Source organism: Notolabrus celidotus, chromosome 8, assembly GCF_009762535.1.
Source record: "Notolabrus celidotus isolate fNotCel1 chromosome 8, fNotCel1.pri, whole genome shotgun sequence".
Taxonomy (NCBI): Eukaryota; Metazoa; Chordata; class Actinopteri; order Labriformes; family Labridae; genus Notolabrus; species Notolabrus celidotus.
The window spans coordinates 32,575,775-32,602,620 of NC_048279.1; the positions used below are offsets into that span (position 1 = coordinate 32,575,775).

At 42.3% G+C, this 26,846-nt stretch overlaps 1 protein-coding gene across 1 annotated transcript in view; it reads left to right on the forward strand.

Moving 5' to 3' along the window:
- Window positions 1-26,846, forward strand: part of LOC117816829 (protocadherin Fat 4) — a 130,974-nt gene that overhangs the window by 63,028 nt on the left and 41,100 nt on the right. Inside the window, exons 2-6 of the mRNA XM_034689197.1 lie at window positions 7,100-7,231; window positions 16,533-16,794; window positions 19,864-20,214; window positions 21,882-22,804; window positions 23,796-23,970. Coding sequence (XP_034545088.1) covers window positions 7,100-7,231; window positions 16,533-16,794; window positions 19,864-20,214; window positions 21,882-22,804; window positions 23,796-23,970 — 1,843 coding nt within the window. The remainder of the gene's footprint in view (window positions 1-7,099; window positions 7,232-16,532; window positions 16,795-19,863; window positions 20,215-21,881; window positions 22,805-23,795; window positions 23,971-26,846) is intronic.

The window sequence follows — 26,846 nt, forward strand, 5'->3', positions numbered from 1 at the left end:
ATCTGAAGCCAAGAGTCCATGACGTTCTGCCCAAACAGTTGAAACAACCAAGAGAGGCAGAGAAGGAAGTAGAGATGGAGTGGAACAATGATAGTCTTTGTTTGCACATCCCTGGAGTTGCAGGAGGTGAAATATGTTGGATGTGGTATTTTATCACTTTACAGTTCCCCTTGCATACAGAGCATTCATCAGATAGGGCTTCATCATACCATAAGGTTTTCAAATTAAGCAAGGCAAACACAGACACAGGCCTGGGGCTTTTTCTAGACGGTCTGCAATCCATTTTCAAAGTTGAAAGGATGACAGGCTTCTTCATACAATAAATTGGATCCTAAATAGTGCAGGATCTTTGGGGAAAGATTTTCCAATGTGGATGGACTTCGTTAAAAAGTCCAGTTTAATGATTCTCCAATGTGGACGAAGTTCGTTTCAAGGCTCGTTGAAGCAGTCATGGGAACAAAAACCGGGAAAACACTTACTGACCTGCACGGGTGTGGTTCTTTGAAGGTTTCCCATCAGTCCACTGAATCATACTGTCTCAATATGAGATGTGTCCATGATGAAAGGTGTCACTTAAATTGAGCAGGAACTTTGTGGAAAGCATGATTGTCACGTGTTGAGGAGTTTGTTTGAAGGCCTCATGAGTTCAAGAACTTGTTGAAGCAGTTTTAGGGTATTGAAATTAGTCTTTACAGAACTGCATGGGTGCAGCTCTTAGAGGGCTTCCCTGTCAGTCAGTTTGAACTGGAGTAACCTCCCTGTCTGGATATGAGTTTCCTCCACTCAGGACTTTGCCTCTTAAATAGTGTAGGGACGTATTATGAGCTTCCAGTGTGGAAGGAGTTCATTAGAAGCCCCTTGGACTTCAATGCTTTGTTGAAGCACTTGTGGGAATATGTTCGGCCATCCTGACTGACCTGCATGGGTGTGGTTCCTTGAAGGTTTTGCAGTTAGCGGTTGGAAAGGATGTAACCTCTCTGTCTGAATCTGAGAAGACTCGGTTATGACTCTTTTGCTCCTTTTTAGAGACACAGAAACCAGATCCTTTTGTATTTCCCTGCTTCTGTTGGAATACTCTGCTAACCAGACCAAGCTGCACCAACCTTCGACTGTCTTCACATTCCACAAGGCCCAGTGAAACGCAAGATAACCATCATGTCATTGAAAACAAACAGTGCAGATTGGATTAGCTTGGGCTGTTTATTTATTATATGTCAATGGATTTAGCATGCTTTAAACGTTGCTAGCGTTGACTTTCTCTTTTACGGCATTGCAAAAATTCCTTTGTGCCATTTCACCGTTCATGCTGTTGCCAAAGCCTGAGCAATTTCTTTTAACAGCATATGATTCTGGCTCTGGCTGCATGATGAAGTGTTATATTTGGACTAGTTCTGTGATCCTGGTTTGTAGTCATCAGTAAAAAATGGATGATGCAAAGTGGAATCGTTCAATCTCAGAGGCCGAGTATAATGAGAGCTGGAAGTCGGTGCTTCCCCGGACCCTTGACCCTGACTCGTCAACAGCGTCTAATCAGATATTCAATCATTGAGAAATGATTATTTCCGCCAAGAGACGCACCCTGCTCCACTTTTTTACGATCTGATGAGCTCAACATTTAGTCCACTGGCCAACTGTTGCATCAGTTGCAGTTTAGAGAGGTTCCTTCTCTCAGCATGGTGTGCTTTGGACGAATTGTTTTACTAATGAGGTGAACTCGAACCTGTGGCTTAGGAGGTGATCAATGGAGTGAGCATGCTCTGTATTACTCATCTGTAATGCAAACCAGCAGTCACTTAATTAATCAGACGCTTCACTGGTCATTAAACAGAACTGAGTGTGTAACTGACAGCCTACATGGGATTGTACTTAAACAATAGGCTCCTGCAGTTACCTTCCCCCGTCTGTCTGTCCGTCCGTCTGTCTGCAGAGAAACTTGGCAGGACAGCCGTGTGAGAATTCTTAAAACATCTGAAAATCTGTGCTCCTCTTTTTTTAAAGATGTGGGGAAAAGGCGGAGGTTGTTTGCTCTGGGGGCCGCAGGTGATGCTTTTACCTGCAGCTGCAACAAGAACAGCGTCTTCTCACATCTCATAGAACAGTGCGGTGGGAGGGAAAAGGACTATTTTGGTGTATTCTGTTACTGCTCAAAGACATGTCTGAACTTTGATGTCTGCTGTCTGCTTGGCTTCCAGGAGCAAGACTTTATAAAGACGTCTTAATATGGAGTTTCAGAATAATACAAAGTCAATGAGCAATGCAGCCACACTTTGATGGTTTTAAAAAGCTCAGTTTATCCAAATCACATAAAGTTTTTTCTTGAAGTAGTCGCACAGATTGTTATTGTTGTGTGTGCCAACACTGTTAAAAGATCTGCCTGCTCCCTAATACTGTGGACATTAATGAATTTATATTCTGCTCATAGCTTTGAAAAATTGCATTTGGAGGACTGGACACTCGGCTCGTCTTCTTTCAAGAATCAATATTTTGGCTGCTCTGGATAAACCCATAACTCTCTTTCAGCAGTTTTCATCAGGGCTGTTTCCTCGGGTCTTAAGAAATTCCAGTTAGATCTGCAAAATATTAAGAATCACATGGACATTTTTTACTGGGAAGACAAGTTGTTCACATTTTTCCAAATTCTTTTTCCAGTGCTTTTGAGTGCAACACAATTAAAAGTCCATTCACCACAGACGTTTCAAATACCTCAAAACCTCAGCTCATAAAACAAAACTGTTTGCATCACTTGATTCTACCAACACTCGGGGGGGAAAAAAACATCTTTGTGTTGTGTGGATGAACTGATGTTTTGGATTTGACCTCTCGGAGTGGAAAAAGAGACGGGATTATGTAACAAACTCAGACATCTGAATGATCCACCTGTCACTGCTGCGTCTAAACTCTGGGAATCATGGTAGAAGTTTAATTTATCACTTCTGACTTCGAGCCCGAGCCTCAACCTCTTGGACAAATACCTCCCATCGCTTGAGGTCTCATAATCGACAGTGCTTGAGAACTCACTTGACACGTGAATCATTCATACAGCCCCATAAATAATAAAACCCTGGCAGACAGTTAGCAGCACCTGCAACTTGAAACAGTAGTTCGTGAAACACAATCTTATACCTTGTAATGTGTTTCACCTGCCTCTGCTGTGGTGTCTGGGTCCGCCGCAGACAGGTACAGGGAACAAAACCTCTCCTCCTGCTTCCCTCAACCTCCCCCCTCCTGACCTTGCTTCCTCTTCCTCCACTGAATTTTTTTTTACCCAAGCTCTTTGATATTCCTCCGTCCCATGGGAGCCCGGGTTGTGCAAACTGGAAGCGTGAGCCGTAATTATTTCTCAAAACTGCACTTCTACCCTAATTAGTTCACTCCTAAGAAGTGGGCCTTGCATTATTTACACATCAAGGGGACACACAGGGCGGGAGATAAATATTCATTGTTTGTTGACTTTGCCCCGGTCCCTAGGCTCAAGCGCAAGTTGAGTGGAGAGCCGCTGCCATTGTGGCTTGTTTATGCGACTTCTGCATCGTTGGTGCCCGGGACATAATTGTCTTGTTCTTCTGTAATTATCTCCACTCATGCGGACACAGCAGCACCAACACAGAGTCAGTTTAATAAGTGGACAACAATCTCATCTTGGCAGAAGTGGATCAGCTGAATAAGGGTCCATTGATGAGATTGGTTGTAATTGTGGCCCGCGTATACTCGCCCTGCTTGTGGTCGGTCGGTGTCGTCATAGTAAACAGCTAGCAGCATATTTTATTCATCCAGACTGCGACACCATTTCAGCCACGTCTCCCTCCAGCTTTTTGTTCTGGGTCATCTTTAATGAACTCAGCCTTTTCCAAAGGAATCTGTGGCAGCTGCTACTAAGAGTTTCCTGCTACTGTTCGTTCCAAAGCAGATTTATGGGACAAGTGAAGTCTGCTTTTCCTGTCAATACTCGGGCATGAATAGGCCGCAGTACCTGACCCCCAACCTTGGTGGTCGAACAACCTTGAAGCCCATTGTCTTTTCTTTAAATGCCTGCTGGGAAACTTTGTTGCCTCCAAAAGCTGCACCCATTATAGACTTCTGACAACTCTTCTTTTCATATTTCATCTCTTCAGCTTAATCTGTGTGTGTAGTAGTGTGGGGGGGAGTTGAAAAGAGGTGGGGGCACATTGTGATGCCTGGCACAAGAATTACCATAATCACTGTCAACATTAATGGAGATTCTATCACTGGAGAATTTAAACACGGCTTTTCCATATTTATAGAGGCAATAAACAGAGAATGCACAGCAAAATGTCTGTTATGATTCAAAAGCGAGCCATGTTTACTGGCTTTGAAATGCATATTTGGGTTAGTGGATGAGGCAGAGGGGGTAGAAGTTTAAGTTGTGGGGTATGAGTGGAAATGTAATACAGCCACACTAGACGAGGAGTATCTGAAGCCATAAATGTATTACTCTGAGTCTCAGGGGTTTTCACTTTGCCTCAATATCTGATTAGCCGAGCATGTGTCCCTGCTGATCGGAGATTGGTATCATGGCTTGACTCTGGTTTGAACAACAGCGACAAACTATTGCTCTAATATCTCCTTCCTTTGGTAGGCGGCTGTGATATTTTTTGCGGGTCAAGTATTTGTGAGGTTGGGCATTGATGTTGGCTCACAGCCTGTGCTCTTGTTTTCCCAAAAGTGTGGGATGGGTTAGAGGTCAGGTCTCTGTACAGACCAGTCAAATTCTTCCACCCCAAATCGGGAAAGTCATTTCTTTATTGGCCTGGCGCTGTGAAAGAGGGCATTGTCATGTTGAAACAGGAACCACCTTCCCTAAAGCACACTATTGTGTTGAATGTTTTTTGCAGCGTTAAGATTTCCCTTGATTGAAACCAAGCGGTCCGTCTGAAACCATGAAAAACAGCAGCACAAAAAAGCATTGGGAAAGAGCTGTCCACATACTTTTTGGCTCGAGCCTTGATCTATTATAAAAACCGCTATCTCGGATTGTGACCGGGAGCACTCCAATTGTGGTGGGAGAACTGTTGGGGGGTCCTTACGTGGTTTGTAAAATGAGGAAAAAGCTAAATATGTCATTTTGATTTACTTAAAATGAAATAATTTATATAAGAGTGGATCTAATCATAGGTTTCACCCCTGACGCTGCTGGGTCGGTATTAAGTTTGTATCATCAGAGCGAGTCCCCCTACATGGGGCAACATTTATCCACATGGGGGGTCCGTGGTCGACTGTAATGCGTGTTTATTTTGGTTTGTAAGACATAAAAGTGAAAATCAGTTTGCTATCCTCTTACACTCACTTTACATCTCCATGGAAAAGAGCCTCAAGTCATTTTGTATATTATAGGCCTGCTCTTTCCAAGGACTCCAGTGATGGTGGGGTGTGTGTGAGGACAATCATGAACACACAATGCAGATTCTGGACTCCTTTTCATGTCCACAGCTTGTGCAGTAATGTTTCTTATATCACAGGAAGCAACTTTCCTCTTTTCCTCTTCAACTTATCATCAAATTAAACCTGTGATTAAGTTACATATACCTATTGCTTGTGATATCAATAACCTAATAAATGAGGAAATCAGCATGTGAATCAATTAGTCAATTATCAATCAATCAATCAATCTTTATCTATATAGCGCCAAATCACAACAAATGTTATCTCAAGATGCTTTTACAAACATAGGAGGTCTAGACCACTCTATGTCAAATTATGAACAGAGACCCAACTTCAAGACAGGGTAAGACTCAGTCTGACCCCACCTTAATCCATCATGAGCATTGCACATCGCAGTATTTAGCTAGTTACAGTGGTGAGGAAAAACTTCCTTTAACAGGCAGAAACCTCCAGCAGGACCAGACTCATGTTAGACAGCCATCATGCCTCGACCGAGTTGGGTCTGGAAAGACAGATAGAGGGGAGTAAGAGAAAGAGGTGATAGTGATGAGACGAGTAGTAGAAGCTGTTGCCGCTGGAGTCCAGCACGTCCGTATCAGCTGGAGTCCAGATCGTCCGCAGCAGGAGGACGTCTACGGCAGCTCAGAGGAATCTACGAGACAAGGGAGCTCAGGGACTCCAGAAAGGTCTATGGTTAGTAACTTTAATGGGACAGGCAGAGTTAAAGTAAGTGATGAGGGGGTTGGGGGGAAGGGGGTGAGCTAGGATCCCAGTGTGTCAGTGTGCCAGGCCTATAGCAGCATGACAAAAGCTGGTCCAAGCCTGATCCAGCTCTAACTATAAGCTTTATCAAAAAAGAAAGTTTTAAGCCTACTCTTAAAAGTGGAGAGGGTGTCTGCCTCCCAGACCCTGAGTGGTAGATGATTTCAAAGGAGAGGGGCCTGATAACTGAAGGTTCTACCTCCCATACTACTTTTAGAGAATTACAGATGAGTAGGATTAGCCTTAGCAGAGGGTTCATCACAAGCAGGCTATACTGCCAGAGTGCAGTCCCTTGAAAATGTACATACAGAAGACGTCTTTATTTAAACATGCAAAGCCTTTTAAAACGAGTAAATGGTGGGAACAAGGTGCACTGATGGAAGACTCAGTTGTGCAATGAGCTCTTACTCGTAAGGGTCCATTTGGGGATATAAAAATACTGATCTCAGTAGCTTTAAAAATCACAAAACAATCAATATGGTTTAGGTTTTACCATTTTTCTCCAGTTTTATCAAATTTGACATGTCTTCTCCCTCCAGAACCACATTTCAATATATTTTCTTTACAAAGTAAAACAGATGAAGATGTCTTAATATACTGACTGTAGTTGCCATGAATGGATGTGGATTTGAATGGCAGACTAATACCTCCACTCGATCTAAATAAATGATCTTTGAGTAAAACTATATTTCAGTCTGCTTAGGTTGTGTCCATTCCAGTCTCCACAGTACGCCTCACTTCATAATTTCACAACTTTCCCCCTTCTGGCCTCTCTGGAGTGAATGATAAGTTTCCCCTTGCCTTTGCAGCTTCTTCATCATCTGAAATTCAAGAAAACTGACATTTCTTTCTTTCTTTCCAGTGATGTTAACAGCTGTAGCAGGCCCAGTTTGGCAGAGCCCTAACGGAAACTCTGGTGTTTATTCTTCCTCTGCAGGTGGAGATCACGCTGCAGGACGTCAATGACAACCCGCCTGTTTTCCCTAATGACATTCTTGATGTGACCATTGAGGAGAACGTCGGAGATGGCTTCAGGATAATGCAGCTAACAGCCACGGATGCAGACGAGGTAATAGCTCCCAAAGTTTCGATTCTGTCTGACAGTGGTTTTGTACTTCTCTCTGCCCGTTTTCCACTCCACTGCTTTCAGAGCTGATATCATGGGAGTGATATGATTTAAAATGTGATCTAATCTTTTATTCCTGCTGTGCAAAATGGCTTTTCGAATGGCCAACTAACTGTCAATACTTTCATGGAGCTAAGCGGACGTTAAGTATCTTTACGCCGGACAGTTTTCCACGCCAGGAAATCGATGATATAAGACCTGAGATATTCAGGGCAGAAAGGCCGTGGAAACAACATTAAAACCATGGAAGGAGTCTGAGTTTGTGGAAAGTTGATGAATGCATAATTTTTTTATTGTGCATAGTAAAAGTAAGGGTGGTCGCACATTCATCATGAATCGAAAGAGCAGGTTAGTAAAGCTGGTTTTACAGTAGTTTTCTACACAAAACAAATCCACTTCAAGATACTTTTCAGGATCTGAATCAGAAACAGTCTTGCGGGAAAATTCAAGAACTAATTAGATAGCTACTGCAAAATACTGTTTTAATCAAGATCATATCAATCAATCCATCTTTATCTATATAGCGCCAAATCACAACAAACGTTATCTCAAGACACTTTTACAAACATAGGAGGTCTAGACCACTCTATGTCAAATTATGAACAGAGACCCAACTTCAAGACAGGGTAAGACTCAGTCTGACCCCACCTTAATCCACCATGAGCATTGCACCTCGCAGTGTTTAGCTAGTTACAGTGTGAGGAAAAACTTCCTTTAACAGGCAGAAACCTCGAGCAGAACCAGACTCATGTTAGACAGCCATCATGCCTCGACCGAGTTGAGTCTGGAAAGACAGATAGAGGGGAGTAAGAGAGAGAGAGGTGATAGTGATGAGACGAGTCATAGAAGCTGTTGCCACTGGAGGCCAGCACGTCCGTATCAGCTGGAGTCTGGAACGTCCACAGCAGGAGGACGTCTACGGCAGCTCAGAGGAATCTACGAGACAAGGGAGCTCAGAGACTCCAGGAGGTCTCTGGTTAGTAACTTTCAATGGGACAGGTAGAGTTAAAGTAAGTGATGAGGGGGTGAGATAGGATCCCAGTGTGTCAGTGCATCAGTTCCCCCAGCAGTCTAAGCCTATAGCAGCATAACTAAGAACTGGTCCAAGCCTGAGCCAGCTCTAACTATAAGCTTTGAAGCCTACTCTTAAAAGTGAAGAGGGTGTCTGCCTCCCGGATCCTGACTGGTAGATGATTCCAAAGGAGAGTGGCCTGATAACTGAAGGTTCTACCTCCCATACTACTTTTAGAGACTTTAGGTATGACCAGCAGGCCTGCATATTAAACATAGGAGCAAATAAGGAATCACAGGAAACTTCAGATGTCTCTTTAAAGTTTGATTTGCATTATTGGACAGCATTTTACCGCATTGCGCACATGAACGTCTTCAGGTTCTTGTTGGAACTCAAAAGTTTGACTCCGGGGATTCACTGCGTGGTTATCTTAAAGGCTGTCACTTAAAGCTTGTTCTTAAAATGCTGAATGAAAGCCTCTTTTCAGCAAACACATTCACTAGGTGCATCTGAGATCACAAGATCTGGTTCACCTCACTGATGGGGAAACTCGTGATGAGCAGATAAATTAAGGACACAGCAGCACAAGTAGGTAAAAGTGTAAGAGAGTTAAGTGCAATAAAAAGAAAGGTGATCAGATTTGGATGATAACAAGTTAATATCTAAAAGGAAGAGGTTTAGAAGTCTGTAATGGGACACGAAACATAGTGGCAAATATGAAAAGTTAGATGGAGTCAAATGATAAGTCAGAGGATAGAAATGAATCATCAGTTCTTTAATGTTTGCAGACATTTCACAGTCTAAAATAAATTTGAATGAAGGCTTAAAATCTGAAAATAACACTTCTTTAAATTGACTGTCATCCTCAGGTCAAGGTGCAATCAGTTTAACCCTTGACCTTTGTCAACACACTCCACAACAAAGTGGCCATGACAAATTACACTCTCTTCACCCTCACACAGTAACACTAACACACTAACCACCACTTTGTTTCAGTCTGTCTTCATACACTTTCTCCCTCTGACACGCACAAACACTCAGGACTGTCCTCTTCTCTCGTGTTGACGTTATCTGAGACGTGTTGAGGCCACAGGTGTCACAGAGCCCGGAGGAGAGCAGCCAGCGATTGATTATTCGGCCTGCCGCTCCGATGGTCCCTCTGCTGTTCCCACAGTTCACATTACATCACAGGCATCGCTCTCAATTAGTTAAAGGCTCCGTCTTTAGCTGCTTTAGGCAGGATGTGGATATTAAATCCTGCAGAGAGCGAGACACGAGTCCTGCCGGCCCCGGGTCTGCGGTCCCTCGCCCAAGCCAAAGGACACAGCTGAAGTGAATGGAAAAAGTGTAGCCATAGAGAAAAGAGAGATTAGACAGACAGAATATGAACGAAAAATGAATAATAACTCATAAAGCCACACGTCTTTTATTGCACAGCTGTTGCCTCACCCCTTTTCCTCGCTCCCAATGTGAGAAAAGTCGAACAAAGTCTCACTTCTGGCCCTTTGTCTTTTATCAGACTATATTGACTGTAAATTGAAGACCTGGAAGCAGCCTCTTCAGCCGGGGGATTCTAAGGACATCATCTGACTGTTTTTCTCTATTTTGGCGCCAAAGTATTCACAGCTTTGATCTTGGATGGTTTAACATATGGTATTGAAATCACACCGTGCATTTGTTCATTTTTTCCTCATATCTGAGTTTAAGAGGAGTGTCTGCCTGAGCTGTGGTTCCTGAGATGAAACTCAAGGCTTCTGTCGAAAAGTGAAGCATTGATTTGTCCATGCATGCAACAAGTCTTCCAAAATGATCAATGCAGAGAACTTGAGCTTCAAGAAAAGCTACATTTTTGTTTGGAGCCAGCGATTTGAAATAAGAAAGAAAACACAGAGACACTTAAAGAGAATGTAGACGAGCCTTTTAAGGAATTAAAGATTCAAGAGATGTTTACTCCAAACTTCAGAGCTGCCATGAATAGGTTTTCTAAATAGAAGCCTGTACTTCATCCAGCTCTCACTTGGAGCCAGATACAAGGCCAGCCAAGTCTTTGCCCACATCCTTACGCAGGAAACTTAAGTTGCGCTGACACTAAGCGTACTGAACGCATTTGGAGCCCTCGTTGAGAAAGCCACATGTGTGAGCCAGTGCGGAGTAGCCAAGAGTGCAAGCTGTTGGCCAGCTGACGGGGCTGAATTCAGACATCATAATGATCCCATCCAATTTAACAGTGCTACATGTGGGATTCATGTGTGAGGGTATTAAAAATGCTGGTTCTACGCATCCGTTCTTTGCTACGCCTGAAAAAGAAGGAAGAGGGTTGTATAAGAGTTGAAAGAAAGTCAGTGAAAAACGTTGCTCTTTCGTCTAACGCATGCCGAGGCCTCTCTCAAAATGTTTCTCACTTCATTTAAAAGAAAGACGCTGCCTTATGTACTTTTTGAAAGCCTGTGAATGTTTTATTGGAAGTCTGACCTGATGTGGAAAATATGTCACAGGTAAAAAACCTTTCTTAATGATGAGAAGTGCAGCAAAAGGGTGTTTTAGGGGAGTTATTTGAAAGTAAGCCTCAAAATGAACAGTAATGTGTTCCAGAAGCCCGTACACCCACTTTGGCTGTATTTCTGGAGCCTTTTCGCTGTTTTGAATGTGTGCAAAACAGATTAAGAAAAGCAGCAGCCTCATCTCTGCCTTTAAAAGGATCTATCTGTGAGCTCGCTGCGACAACACATTGCTTGTTTTTAAGACGTCTGTGTTGTGATTGGCTTTCTAGCTCTGTGCTGTTACATACAGGAAGCTTGCGATCCCCGTCGGCGCTGTCTGCCTCGCACTTCTCACTTCTCATAGGGAGCCGCGTGCTCCCCAAAAACCACTCATCTGCTAAATGAGTTTCCTCCTGCTCCCGTCTGGTACGCTTTTGCTCGCTGGAACGCCACCGTTTAATTGGTCAGCCCCCCCTCCCGACAACCCACGGTGTCTTTTGAGGGCTGTAAAGTAGTCCCGCTCTTGAGTAAAGGTCAAAAGGGCAACCAGTGTGTGAGTGTGCCTGAGTGTGTTGGATCTTAATTAATCATGTTAGTTTAGTAAAGAGAGAGAGATGGAACCAGTCAGAGGAATTTGCGCATTAAATATCAAGGTAAAGGTATTTTTCATAACATGTTTCATAACGTATTTCAGTCTGTGTGTGTGTTGGATTTTGGCCTGGATGGACCCCCTGCTCCGCCTCCCCCCCCGCCCTCCCTTGCTCTGCCTTTGAACCCTATCACAAAATTAATTGGCAAACGGCGGGTGTTGGGTTCCGGACTCTGCAACCCAGGTGGCTGATGGGATTGCCAGATTTGGAGCCACTGATTGATGACAGCAGGGTCCTTAGATGAGCAGAGCCTCACTGTATGTCCTCCCCGACTCTTTCATTTTTTACTGGGTCTGGATCTCTGACCAGCTTTCTGGTAATGCAATGAGAGACAAGGTCAAGGAGACGGAGGTTTTATCTGTCATAAAAACAGACCGGGGGAAAAGAGATAAGAGCCAGTCATGAACTTGGCTCTAAGTTATTGAGTCTGTCTGAAAGTTTTGACCTGGTCCAGACTTTTTCATCTTTAAACATTTACGCACAAAGTCTGTTAAAGGAAGAAACGATGGACTGAGCTTAATGGGGAAATATTTACAAGCAGTGTACAACTTTCACATATTAGACATATTATCAGCAGTAAAATAAGAACCTGCAAGTCGTTTTAATATTGTACTTTGGGGTTAAAAACCCACACAAATCTCCTGTGAGGAGAATTAGATATCAGAAAAATGATATATCCACTTAATCCAAGGGAATGAGGGTCTTTTCTTCCTGCAGTGGTCAGACTATATAATCAATAATATGTATATGTTGTAGATATGCTTATTTTTTACCTCCTTTAATTTTAATTGCTAATAACTTTCTAATAATTGTTACTTTATAGGCTTTTGTTTGCTTTATATATATTTTTTGCACTGTCTACTTGCTACTATGACACTTGAATTTCCCCGTTGTGGGACAAGTAAAGGACTTTCTTATCTTCTTCTTATCTTATCTTATCTTATATGATGCAAAGATTTTCAGTCTTCCTGGAGCATCTTTAAGATTAGATTTTGAGCAGACTGAATTTAAAGGATGAGAAGTAAAAGCTGAAACATGCTGCAGAATCTAGTAAATGCAATCAATGGAGTTATCTCTATTATAAAACCCTTTAAAATCTCGACTCAACTCAACACATATGTATTTATAAAGCACCTTTCATACATCCAAGCATGCAGCCCAAAGAGCGTCACAAAAAAAGAACTGTGATGGAGAACAGCAATAGGTAACATGATACAAGGTGAAAACAAGATATGGGAAAGAAATAGAAAATACTTAAAGATGAAAATAAAATCATTACAATAAAAGTAATAAAATAAAACCAGATGCATACCAGAAAAATACAATAAATTCAGATAAATGTCAGAAAAATACAATAAATATCAGAAAAACATCAGAAAAATACAATAAAATCAGATAAATATCAGAAAAATACAATAAATATCAGAAAAATACAATAAAATCAGATAAATGTCAGAAAAATACAATAAAATCAGATAAATGTCAGAAAAATACAGTAAAATCATTACAATAAATTCAAATAAATTACACCAAGTTAAAAGCCAGATTAAAAAGGTAAGTCTTAAGTAACATTTTATAAACAAAAACAAAGAAAAGGCTTCACACATCAACTTCAAAAGGACCGGTGCGAAGGAGAGAAGTGATCAGAAACTCAAAATTCAAGTTGCAAGAGTCCTGCACTCCGTCCAACTTGCAAATAAAAGTTTAACAGCAACATGTCGGTGTATTTCGGTGCAAACATGTTTTCCTGATGAAGCTCTAACATAAAAACGTTGCCATTAAACTTTTTATTTGCAAGTTGGACAGTGTGTGGGATTCTTGCATCTACTTTTGAAAACACCCTGAGCTCGCCGTTTTAGTGTCCAGACGCAGAGAGCTCTGCAGGTTAGGGGCATAAAACCAGAAAGCTCTCTGACCGGCATTTGTGAAGGACACATGAGGAACATTTAAAAGGGAAGCATTCAAACAACATCATGTCATCCATGGTTTGTACAAATTTGGCTCAGTGCCGCTTTAAACTCTGAGTCGGCAACTCACAAGAAGCCGACGTGTGGTAGTGGTTTTCGCTGAAACCACTTTCCAAAGGAGGACATGCTGTCATGGGGCAAAGATGCTAAGCAGCTTGGAGCATCACAACAACAGGGAGTTTAACTTTATGCTAATGTCCTAAAAATAGAGTTCCACAGAAAGCTGGGAAGTGACTGAGGAGAGGTTGACTGTGTAACTAATGTGCTCAGAGAATATTCTCATAAAGCTACAGATTAACAAGACGTGAGAGGTGACAGCGTGCTACTTTGAACACATCACTCTTTAAAGTTATGTGTCAACTGCACTGCAGGGATATAGTGAATGTAAAATATAGCTCATCATGTGAGCAGCATTGTCCACCAATGCAGTAAATGTGTCAATATGCAGATACAGCAACAGCTTAATGCAACTTAATGCAGCTCTTTATCTGAACCCTTCTATTGTCCCGCAGGATCAAACAGCATCCCACAAACATCAGACATAGAGTCTCTTTTAGCTTAGCTTTTAACCAGCTGTAACCAGAGCTGCATCTCGCTGAATAGCACTAGCTTTTTGATGTTGCGTTTTCTTTTTGGCAGAAGACACAGAGTCAGACAGTTGTCTGATCTCTTATTGTCCCCGGCCCAAATATAAATGTCAAGCTCTGTCGTCAGTCTCTTTCAGTTGTCATATCACATTCAGTCGTCCTCTCCTATTCCAAAGGCCCTCGCTGAAGCCATCACATGTGTTATGGAGCTTGTACTTGTCCGAGGTAACAGGGGATCTATTAGTTGCATTTATAGAGGAACACTATAGCCCGCAAAAGTTCAAAGACAAAGCGAGTCTCACAAGGACGTTTCCATTCATCTCCTGCTGTGTAGTGTGACCTGACCTCCTCTTGATGAGCATTATGTTCGCAGTGCATTAAAGGATGGATCATGGGATTTAGGCTGTTTGAAACACAGAGTCTAACATTTCAGAGGTTGAAAGACACGTTCAAATCTGCATTAAATCACGTCACTTGAGGTGTTAACTGCAAAATTTAACAAAAAAATAAGGAACAAAAGACCAATTTAGTGCCTCAAACTCATCTTCTGTCTACTTCAAACAATTAAATGTCCAGTGCTTCTTTAAAGGTGACATATCATGCAAAATTGACTTTTTAATGGTTCTCTAGCTGAAATATGTTTCCCTGGCATGTCTACAAACCCCCCGAGAATGAAAAAAATCAATTCTGCCCCTGTTTTGATTTCTCCACCTTTCTGTAAATGTGTGTGAAACGAGCCGTTTCAGACTTCAGTGTTTTTGTTACGTAACAACAATATCCGGTCTGTCACGGAGTCAGAGCTCGGAGCTTGTTCAGCCCATAGACTGTATAAAATAATACTGAATCCCTCCTCTGTTTTTCATTCCCTGCACACGTGTGCTAACAAGGAGCTTAGGAGGGAGGCATGCTAGTTGTAGGCTGTCTTAATAAACACAAAGGTCAGTTTTACTCCCCACGTCTGCAGATTTGAAGATCTAGTGGATGATTTTTATTTATCATGGAAAAGTGCTAGCGCTAGTTAGCATAGCTACATGTCGTAGCTGTGTACCAAGACACACGTCTCCATACTGACAAATAAAACAACAAGAAACACAAAATCTGTGACCAATCCTTCAGAAAGGTCCTGCTGCCTTTCTGGCAAAGGTCGGTTTTACTCCCCACGTCTGCAGATTTGAAGATCTAGTGGATGATTTTTATTTATCATGGATAAGTGCTAGCGCTAGTTAGCATAGCCACATAGCTACATGTTCGTAGCTGTGTACCAAGACACACGTCGACATACTGATAAATAAAACAACAAGAAACACTAAATCTGTGACCAATCCTTCAGAAAGGTCCTGCTGCAGGCACCTCTCCGTCAGGATCAGATTCTGGATCAGATTCAGAGGGTTGAAGTAACGCAGGTCTGTGAGCAGCCGTGTATATTCAGCCAACATGTAAACATTAGATCAACATGCTGGACAGCCGAGGCCACACCCACTTCCTGAGGGGGCGTGGTCAGAGAGAAAACAGCCTGTTCTGAGCAGGGCTGAAGAAGAGGGTTTTTCAGGCATGCCAAAATCTGATTTCAAAGTGTTTTTTTGAGCATAAACTTTAAAGACATGTTTTGGGGACCTCTTAGATCAATATATATTGATGAAAAAAGCGTGATATGTCACCTTTAAGAATCAGAATCAGAATCAGCTTTATTGGCCAGGTATGCTTGAACACTCAAGGAATTTGACTTTGGTAAACTGTGCTCTCTTTGTACAAGGCATAAGAATAAGAATAAGACCTACAAATAAAAATAAAATACAAATAATAACAATAACATCAGCTATAAATACAAAAGAACAACAAGTTGTACTTGTTTGACTCATTTCCTTGTACCATCTTAATTCTCATGTGTTATATTATACATTTATTTAAAGAAAACACACAATTAATGGCTACGTAACACACAAAAAGACTTGATAAAACACAGATTTTTGCAGTGCTTTAAATGTTGTTTCCTATCTATATCCAAGTGAAGTAAATCTATCCGAATATATTTATAATCTTAAAGTTAATCTCATGTTAGTCCTGATCCCTCTCCATCTGTTATCTCCTTCTACTTCTCTCTCCTGGTGCCTCCACCTTGATTTGACCTGTTGCACGGTGTTTTTGAACCAACAAGTCATCCATTCATGGAGTGTCTCCACGAGTAAGTCCCCATGAAGGGTTTCCTTCATGCCAGACAAGAAGGTGGTTTGATCTGGATGCATGTCACGCTAACATGTGCGTTCGACAATCTGATTTCCTGTCCGATAAGGTTTCTTTGATGCTTGTTATCGGGATGCTCTGCCTGAGAACTCCTGTTCAGTTCAGCCAGTTCAGAAAATTACATTTAACCTACTGGCCCCGTTTTACTCTGAGTCATGAGAGGGAGATTATTGGAAAGATTTTTCCAATAGCAAACAAACATCAGCTCAAAATCATGTTTTGTTTACTGCCTTAGAGGAGCTCATTCAGATTGAGCATGTAAACACAAGTGTTGACTCCACAATTCTTCTTTCTGTCCTCACCTCAGGGTCCCAATGCTCTTGTGACGTACACCATCATCAGCGGGGCAGACGACAGCTTTCGGATTGACCCGGAATCTGGTGATCTGATAGCCACCAAGAAGCTGGACCGCGAACGGCGCTCGAAATATTCCCTCCTGGTGCGAGCAGACGATGGAAAACAGTCATCTGACATGAGGCTGAACATCACTGTCAAGGACGTCAACGACCACATGCCCAAGTTCTCCCGTGTTACATATTCCTTTGACATCCCTGAAGACATGGCAGCGGGTAAGGTCGTACAGAAACACACATGCACTGTAGAAAAAGTGGATGTAGCCTCTTGCTTCAAAAAGTGGAGCCAAGGGAAAAGCACCAAAACCTGGACAGCAGAGGGCATGCACACTGGTTGTAAAATAAAAATAGCCTGTAGAAGTGAAAGCTACAATTTTGAATGAGTTTATGACCTCAGTTGCTGGTTTTAAGCCTTCTTCAATACAACATGATGCTTAGTTTGTAAATTACAGCCCTATTTTAACAAGACAATGATTCTCTGTTGTCTTGTGTGGCATTTACCATCACAAGAGAAACTCTGAGTTGTTGGCTGTTTAACATTTTTGACATGTGTCAACTTTGCTTAAAGCCTGTTTTAGCCAAACACAATCAGCAGCCTATGTACTCAAGTTCCAAGAGCTACAGATGCATCATACTAACCAAGCTAGCACAGCATTAGCCGGTAGCAGTATTAGTTAAATCCATATATCCAATAAAACATGAGCTTGGCCTCTCTGACGTCACCCATTGGTTTCCAAAGAGGCATTTTGAAGCCCAACAAATGGGGTCATAACTTTGGAAATGCTGACTGTACACAACCCAGACACAGACAAAGCGGTGGAGCTGAGGAAGGCTTTTATCATCCTTTCCTGAACTCCCAACTATGTATCAAATAATCCCAAATCATACACATTTATTATCTTAAAGCTGCTGTTGGTAGTCGTGATATAAACATCAGTTTGGAGAGCGATTTCCAATGTCAACACTACCCCTCCCCACCAGATTTCCCCTACTTCTCATGCTTCTTCTATGAGAAAGTAGTGCCAGCTTCCCAGCCAATCAGGACAACCTAGTAGGGGCCGCCACTCAAATAATCAGGACAGAAGGTCAAAGAGTAGCTCTGATTGGTTCGTGATAACTGGAATGAAGGGGAATAATAACATTGCTTGATACAAAGGCATTGAAAAACACAGAGATTTGGCCATAATCTCAAAGTACTTCAATTACTGATGAGTATCGATGGGTATTATGACTTTTTTTCCAAACCCAGCAGAAAAAAAGAATATTTTTTTACCCCATTCCTACCAACTGTCCCCTCCGCCCGTCTCACCACTATGGGGAGCCGAGCATTCAGCCGCTCTGCTCCCCGTCTCTGGAACTCATTGCCACCTCAACTCAGAAACACAGATTCTTTCCCCCATTTCAAATCACAACTCAAAACATATCTCTTCAAAACCGCTTACTCCGTCTGACTCCAATTGTCATTTTGTTATTGTTTCTATTTTTTCTTACCCCTTGTTAGTTCATATTGTTTTCATTTTTGACTCTGATTTTGTTTCCTTTAATGTAAATTCGTGTATGTATATATTTATATCTGTGCGGGGTCCTTGAGTGCCGAGAAAGGCGCCTTTAAATAAAATGTATTATTATTATTATTATTATAACTGCACCTTTAACAGATGTGCTTTGAAACAAATCATCCCCTGCACAATGTGTAGTAATATTAAAATGAGTTATAGGCAGGTAAACCCTCTTTTTGCTACCTCGAGTATCCATGTGGAGCCAGCTCCATGTGGATACTTGAGGTACTGCAGTTTTATGCTCTTCCATAGTGGCTTCATTTTATCTGCACTACCAGTCAAAAGTTTAGAACACCCCAATTTGTCCACTTGTTATTGAAATCCAAGCAGTTCACGTCCATGGAATAGCTTGAAATGGTACAAAGGTTAGTGGTGAACTAGATCACCCAAAACTGAAAAATAATGTACATTTCAGAATTATATGAAAAGGACTTTTTCAGGCAACAAGAAATGGGTCAAGCCTTGAAAGTTGGTGCTACCAATTCTTACAGGTGTCTTAAATTTCTTGGATTACTTACAACCTCCTCTGTCTGCATAAAAGTAGTGTTGGAACACACTGTGGTACCGTACCGTCGTGAGTAATATTTGAACAGTCTTGTACTCCAGAAAGTAATGTGTTGCCTAATAAATGGCCAGAAAAAAGGTGCCAAAGGTGACTACTTCGATGAGTCAAAAGTTTAGACTACATTTTGGTTTATGAATTAATTCCATGATTTATTTTTTTAATTCAATTGTTTATTTGTTTGATGTTTTCATTCCAGAGCACAATAAGACATTGAAGTGCATCATTTTCAATAAAAAGCTTGAAAAATGGGGGTGTTCTAAAACTTTTGACCGGTAGTGTACATCAATGGTTGCAGCTTAGTGAATCCTCAGCTCCTCTCCTGCTTCATTCTCTCACTCACTGAAATAGTCGCATCATGTTACAAAAAACAAAAACAAACGACGTGTCGATGTTCAAAAGGCCAAACAAACACAAGTCCATGAAACCAACAGGTAGCTTGTCCACTTCTTTTATACGACTATGAGCAAAACTCAATAATATGCCTGTAATTCAAACGTAGACCAGAGGATTGTTGACCCAGACAGGCCGTGTTTTGTTTTCTGCTTCAAACTGTAGACTAAACCCAGACATCTCTGCTAAGGTCATTGAGACTGAAATTATTGGGAGAAACTTCTACCAAGCAGTTTACGACAACACTTTATTTTTCTACTGTTGTAGCTCTCCAGAATCCTCCGTATCTTCCTTCAGGGGAAAGTTTCAGCGTTTAATGGGTCAAAGGGACGGTAACTGATATCTGCTTTATATGGATATCTATCAGCACCCTCAGAATTTACCGCCGCACTGACGGATGTCTGGCTCGGCTTTTCTCTCTCTCAATCACAAGTTAGAGACAAATAAAAAAAGGAGATCAAAGAAAGGGATGTAATTAAACAATGATAATGTAAAATACTGGTAAAGATGAGCATTCAGCAGGTCTGTGCTCAGTCTCAGTGAAGTCTGTCTCCTGCTGTGATTGGTTAAAGCACTCTTGATTAAAGAAGTTCAGAGCGCTGGAGTCAAAAGAAAACTGTTATTTTAGTAACTGGAGGAGCGATCACTGACTCACTGGTATTAATAAGCAGCCATAATAACCCCCTGCAGATATATTAAAGTCATTTTGCTCTCTGCAGCAGTAAAGTCTAACTTCTCGCCTCTGTGTTATGACCTGTTTGATTCTCACAGGCTCCATCGTGGCGGCGATCCTGGCCAGCGACTCTGACTCAGGGGTGAACGGAGAGGTCACTTACTCACTGGAGGAGGACGATGAGGACGAGACGTTCCTCCTGAACCCGGTGACGGGAGTTTTCAACGTGACTCGTCCGCTGGACTACGAGACTCAGCAGTACTATATTCTGACAGCCAAGGCCCAGGATGGAGGGGGGCAGTCCAGCACCGTCAGAGTGTATTTCAACGTCCTGGATGTGAACGATAACGCCCCGGTCTTCAACACCAGTGTGTACAGCACGTCTGTCTCTGAGAGCCTGCCACCTGGATCAAGCATTGTTACTGTTGGAGCAAGTGACGCCGATGATGGTACGTTCATTTGGGATATGATGGAATAGAAAAAGAATACTTGTACCAAAACGATTCTTTAGTTTTGAGGCCAACACTAGGGCTAAAATAATATATCACAGAGAAGTTGAGTCACATAGTTCAAAATGAATCATTTCAATGAGATTTTTGTTCATTTTAAGGATGAATAACAAGTTGTTTAGTCATCTACTATCCAGCGTTTGTCAGCTTCTTTAAAAAGATGTGCTCCATAAGAATGTTTCCAAGTGATGTACTTTCATTCTGCGTAAATCAAACATGAGTCAGCTTCAGTTTCTTCATTTAATGCAGCCCTGTCATTTTGTTATGATTACCTTGGTTTCATAGAAGCTCCCAAACCTACATTTTATTTTCATTTTTTTTTTCTTCTCATGCAATCATGACTTGATGAAATCTTCCCCCGTATGAATAAGTGGCTGGAGCTATTTCTGCATTTTCAGGTGGTCAGTTTCGTGTTTGTGAACTGCCGTGTGGTATTTGAATGGTCGCCGTTACTCTCCTCTCTGCTGTAATTACCATTTCAGCCAGGCCTAATGTGGTTATTGTGACCTACATTCCTGGGAAATATGCTGCCTAGTTCTCCACCAGAGTCTGGCTTCTTTCTCCACCGTCCACATAATCTGACCGCGTCATCCTCTCAGATACGTAGCTGCCGCTCTCCACTGTCAAAATAAAACACTGCCATTGTTAGCACTTCCTAAGCCTTGACCCCCGACCCCCAGACTTTGTCTCTAGACGCCGTAGCCTAAACTCAGATGGAAGTAGCACTCAAGCTTTTGATAAGGGATTACTTGTGTACTGTAAATACATGCTGGAGTGTGGGAAGGTGCAAGCGCTTTCCACATGAATACCCCGTTGAGTTGAATTACAGACGCTCAATTTAAGCTCATTTTAACCCCCCCAGCTCCAGAGGAGCGCTTGCAGATTAGGGCCAGATTTCAAGGTTAGGCAGTTTACAGCATCCAATCCCTCTGTCACACTGTAGTTATCTCATTTTAATAAATGTTTCAATCAGGAGGGATTTTCCAAAAATTGTACAATTGCACTATCAGTTTCGGAAGTGGTTTACACTGCTGTTTCTGTTCTGATAACAATCAGTCATGCTGCATGAATGGACCGTCAGCTTGGAGGACAAGAGCAGCAGCCAGAGCTCTCGCTGTTGCACATGCACAATATGTGGAAATGGATGGTGATAATGCATATAAGTGCCTGATTCAGACACGTACAGATAATTCAACAATCACATCTTGAACAATGGGTGCTAACATTTGACCTCTACCGTTATATATATATCTGGTTATTTTCTAATCCAAGGTCAGTAAACAGGAGATGAATCTGTTTTTTGCTCTCTGTCTTTACTAAGTTAAAAATAAACTCCAGCCCTCTGCCTTCATGTGCAGAACAGGAGCCTTTCTGCTCTGCTACAGATTTATCTTATTTGTCCAAATTAAAGTTTGGTACCCGGTTTCGTTGATCCTTCGTTAAGGAGAAAAAGCACATGAAACCAAGGAAGAAAATTCAAATGTAATTCACAATGTTTGAGTCTGCTATGGTGACGTTAATGTGTTCCAATTTCTTTGAAATGTCAGTGTTTAAGAAACCAAAGCATAATTTCTGTTTGTCTGGTTTGCTCTTGGCATGTCTTTCAGGCCCAAATGCCCAACTCCTGTACAGAATTGCATCTGGTGATCCCCAGGGCCACTTTGTCATCACCAAGGAGGGAATGCTCCAAACCAAAAAAGCTCTGGATAGAGAAACCCAGTCCTTCTACAACCTAGTGATTACAGTGAATGACCTGGCTCCACCCCCCATGACCCGCTTCACGAGCACTGCCCAGGTGTCGGTCATCCTTCTGGACGTCAACGACTGCCCGCCGACCTTCACCTCTCAAAAGATGACCTACATCCAGGAGAACACTCCAGTGGACACCGTCGTGTTCATTGCCAAGGCTACAGACGCCGACAGTGGACCTAACAGCTATGTCGAGTACTCCCTCAAAGGACCGTTTGGAAACAAGTTCAGCATCGGGACAATCGATGGAGACGTCAGGCTGGTGGGGGAACTTGACCGAGAGGAGCTTTCAAACTACACCCTCACTGTCGTAGCTACGGATAAAGGTGAACCCCCGCAGTCTTCAACTATGGACGTGACTATGATTGTTCTGGACGTCAACGACAACACACCAAGCTTTTCCCAGAATATCTATGATATCGAAATCGAGGAGAACACTCTGACTGGAACGGACGTCATCCAGGTGTTCGCCAGCGATGCAGACGAAGGCACCAACGGGCAGATTCGGTTCTCCATCTCAGGCGGCAACACTAACTCTGACTTCAGGATTGATTTGGTTACAGGCGTGATTTCAGTCGCCAAGCAGCTGGACCGTGAGACACGTTCGTCTTACTCGCTGGTGGTCCAAGCGGCTGATCGAGGCAGCAGCCCCAGGGTGGACCAGGCAACAGTCAACATCGTGCTGCTGGACGTTAATGACTGCGCCCCGGTGTTTGAGCTCTCCCCTTACAGCGTCAACGTCCAGGAGAACGTGGAGAACCTACCAAAAAACATTCTGCAGGTCAGTGTGTTTTGTTTTCTCTCTTGTCAACACCTTCAATGTAATTTAAGCGGCTTGAATGATGTTAACATTCACAGACAGCCTGGACTTCCTGAGTGAATAGAGCTCAGTGTTTTGAATGACAGTTCTAAGAGCTTAAACAAGCTAATGCCTTAACCAAATTTGTAGCAATACTAATTTAATAAGTGCAGGTACATGAGCTGTATCAAGGCACTGAACCGCTCACTGTGGTCTTATTCGCTAAATGCCATGACAAATAGCTGACTGAAGTGATAGAGAAATGATATATGACTGCAATTTGCTCTGCATAATTAAGGCTTTATAGGATTTCACTGAAATATGAAACTCAACTAAATTGCATGCCGACCAATTAACATCCAAACCACCCTGATGAGTAAATGAGCCATATAAAGCAGAATGGAGGAGAAGGATTAATTTTAAGTGACAGCAGAATTTCTTTAGCTTGTATATGTTGTGAGGAAATGAGGGTACAGTCTTGTGGTAGGAAGGGGTCCAGACATGGTGCCACACAAGAACACACATGCTGTACGCTAACCTGGGCTGGTCTGTCTGCGGCGTGCATGCCAGGGAGGGCTTGGGAGCCCCCTGTAAAGTGTGGTTGTGTAATGGTGCAGCATGAGGGGGAAAAATCAGGCAGAGTAATAGTTTCATACTCAGAAACCGTTGCATGAACGTCAGTGTTTAATCCTTGGAGAGTTGTCGAGGACACATTTTTTGGCTCAAATTTGTGTTTTAGTGGATTTCCTGGGAAAATCGGATTGGGCAAAGTGAATAAGTAATGATCTCCCTTCCCTCAACAATTAACTTCATGGTGCCGCTGTGCACCGTGATGGTGATTAGACCTCAGCTGCCTCAGAGGACAGACTGGTGGATGGTGGCTATACTGGTTTACTCTAGGCTATATTTGTCATTCGAGTAAAAGCTCCACCTTCATTAATCTTGAATAACCTCAGTGCTGTTTATTTTCCAGGTTGTTGCCAGAGACGATGACCAAGGCGCCAACGGGCAGCTCAGCTACATGCTAAGTGGTGGGAACGACGAGGGCGCGTTCAGCCTCTCGTCCAGCGGTCAGCTCAGCCTGACCCAGACTCTGGACCGGGAGGCTCAGGGGAAATACATCCTCCTGATTACAGCCACCGACTCAGGTGAGACCGCAGAGGAAGCCGTGAGGGCGTCTGATAACATCTTGAAATGTTTGAGAGATGATTTTAATGATGGCCTTGCAGTGTTGTGTTTCCGTTTATAGCGTTCCAAAAAATCTAATGTTTACACGTTGCACCACATTTGACTTGTTAAACTTTATCATCCATGATTCCATCTGCACTGACAAATATGTCCTCAGAAAGATTGTTGAATTTCAGCAACGCTCGAAACATATTTCACAATCAGCCTGCAAAACAAAGCTGGAAAACAATATTCTTCATAAACTAACAGCAATGTCAACAAACAGCATTTTGATTTCTCAGAGTGCTCTATTCTCTGTTTTTGTGGCACAATAACCTAAACACTCAGGGAGTTTTTAGCTTGCAAAATAGTGGGTGTTTTTTGACCTGTTACCCAGAAGTCCTGTCATCGGGTTCAATTGAACAGCATCCTCTGTTTATTTGAATACGGTGGTAGAGCTTGTTATAGCCAGATAAAAGGTTAACTTGTTATTGCATGGAGGCCAGCTAATGTGCAGTTAAAGGACTACATGCGTATCCCCATTGCAGCCAAATCACATGGTATCCCAGTTAAGTATATGTTTCCCCGAGCTGCTCTGGCACGGCTGTCATGGTCTGAGGGTGGTTCTGTTTCATTCCTGCGCTGACCATGTGACCGTTCATAATGCCGTGTATTTTTGACTGTGCACAGGCGCTGGTGAGAATTGGGACAATGTTGCATGTTGTTTTGAGGAACTGTCTTGTGCCTCCTACAAAAGTACATTTTTGAGGGAATAATTTGCATATTTGTCGGAGAGAATTCTAGAAAATCAAGCCTGAAGTAACCAGACCAGCTTTTTTTTCTTCTTCATGATTTGTCAAGATTGTCTTGGGTCATGTAGCTCTCGAAAGGCTTGTGCCACATGGACGACGTCGCCCCACAAGTGAACATACTAATTAAGATGCGATCCCTTTTTTTGTTCATTTCACAAGAGCTCCATATTTAGATTCCTGACAGCAATTCCAAAATATTTTGACAGGAAAGTTTCAGGACATTGTTGAAGAGAGGCAGAGAAAAGAGATTTGGTGTAGGATATCAAAATATCAAAAACCCCATAATCATAGTTCTGGCCAAATTACCCAGAAGCATTTTCTCACATTTTTGAGGCCTCGGCTGAGACAGATGGGGGAAATGGTTCTCCCAGGCGCTATCTGGCAGGAAATGGTGAAGGTGGATGGTGCAGACATGTCTCTGAGTCTGCTGTCTAGCACGGCTTGTTTGCAACCGCAGACATCCATCTTTAACATGTTAAAGTCTGCCTTTATCTTCTGCAATCTGCTGCATTTGAGGAGTTTAACTCCAATATAAGAGAGAAATAAGAGAGGATTTATCACTGTAAGCCTTCAGTCTGTAAAATAATTGCTCTGCCAGACGAGGATTTAAACTATCTGTTCTTCAAAAAGAGGGTTGAATTGTCATATAGCCAAGTCGTGGTCCTGCAGCAGCCTCTGTGCCCTTCAAACACCTCATCTCCAGTAGAGGAGATCATTCTGTGTTCTACCACCAGAGCCACGTGACTTACCATCAGACGAATGTGCTTCTAGCTGCTCTTAGAGAGACTGATAGACTGATTTCAACTTGTCGAGGTTATATGCTGTGTGTTTGTGTGTTTTCTTTTACTGGTCTATTCATTACAAGCATTTCACTGAAGGTAAACTCATTATTCAGGACGCTCTGTGCTTCATATCTTTATTAAACTGATGGAAACAAAAGCACTCGTGGTTCTGCTGGTTCCTATAACGTCTCCTGGCTCTGAAGAACAGCAGAATTTGGCAAACGGCTGCCATTATTCTGAAAATCCCAGCACTGCCTCCCCCATGAAATGTGGCATCCATACAAGATGCTCAACGGTGTTTTACAAGGCGTCTTGTTGAGAGCAAACTTGCAGGTCAGACCTGGAATATTTCTCTCTCTCTTTTTCTCTTTTTTTTTTTTTTTGCTGCATATGGAAAGTTGTTTCAGCATTTCTGAGTTAACTAGTTGTGCAGATAGCAGGAGACATTGGCAGCTGCAGGGCGGGAGACTGATCTCCATGCCGGGGCCAACATCTGGGATCAGCTGCAGGCAAATCAGATTTGTAAGCCTCTGCTTAGCAATGCTGAAGTGCTGCACACATAGAGAAGAATGTGAAACAATTAGATTACCAACAGAACCACAGTATGATACTTTTGCCACTCAGTGTTTATTGAAAAGCTTAAAGAGGGCATCTGTGGTCGAAGAATGTGTTTGTTTTTATGAATCTGGCAGCTGCTCAGGTGTGGGCTTTTTGCAGCTGATTAGCATTTTATAAATGCCAAAAAGTTTTTATGGAATTCTTTCCATTTTCCAAATAATCTTCTGCTTTTCAGTCTTCATAAACTTAATGACTTTGCATCACGCGGACACACTGGGTCCATTTTTGTTCTGTGTGCACCGTTTTCTCACTAAATAAATACTGCTGCCAGTTCAACACAATGGAGCAAACACAGAAGTGGATTTAACTACATTTTAACTGTCGAAAGGAAGAAAAAGTACAAGTTCAGGTGCAGAATTATTAATGATGGTTTACTGGAGGCATCATTTAGATGTTTATATTTGCTGTTTTCATGTAATTTAACAGCACAATCACATTACAAGATTAGTTTGCATTTATATTATCTGGGTTTTTAAGGATTTGATCGTTTAATTGAACGTTTGTTTGCCACATGCAGGCCTCCTCTGGCTTTCTAAAATTACAACTAAACTTCTACATGGTCTGTTCTGACCGCAACACAATCCTGACGTGCAAGTTTTAACAATCAAAGTACGCCCACTGAAAGTGCTTGTTTGGCCACTGACA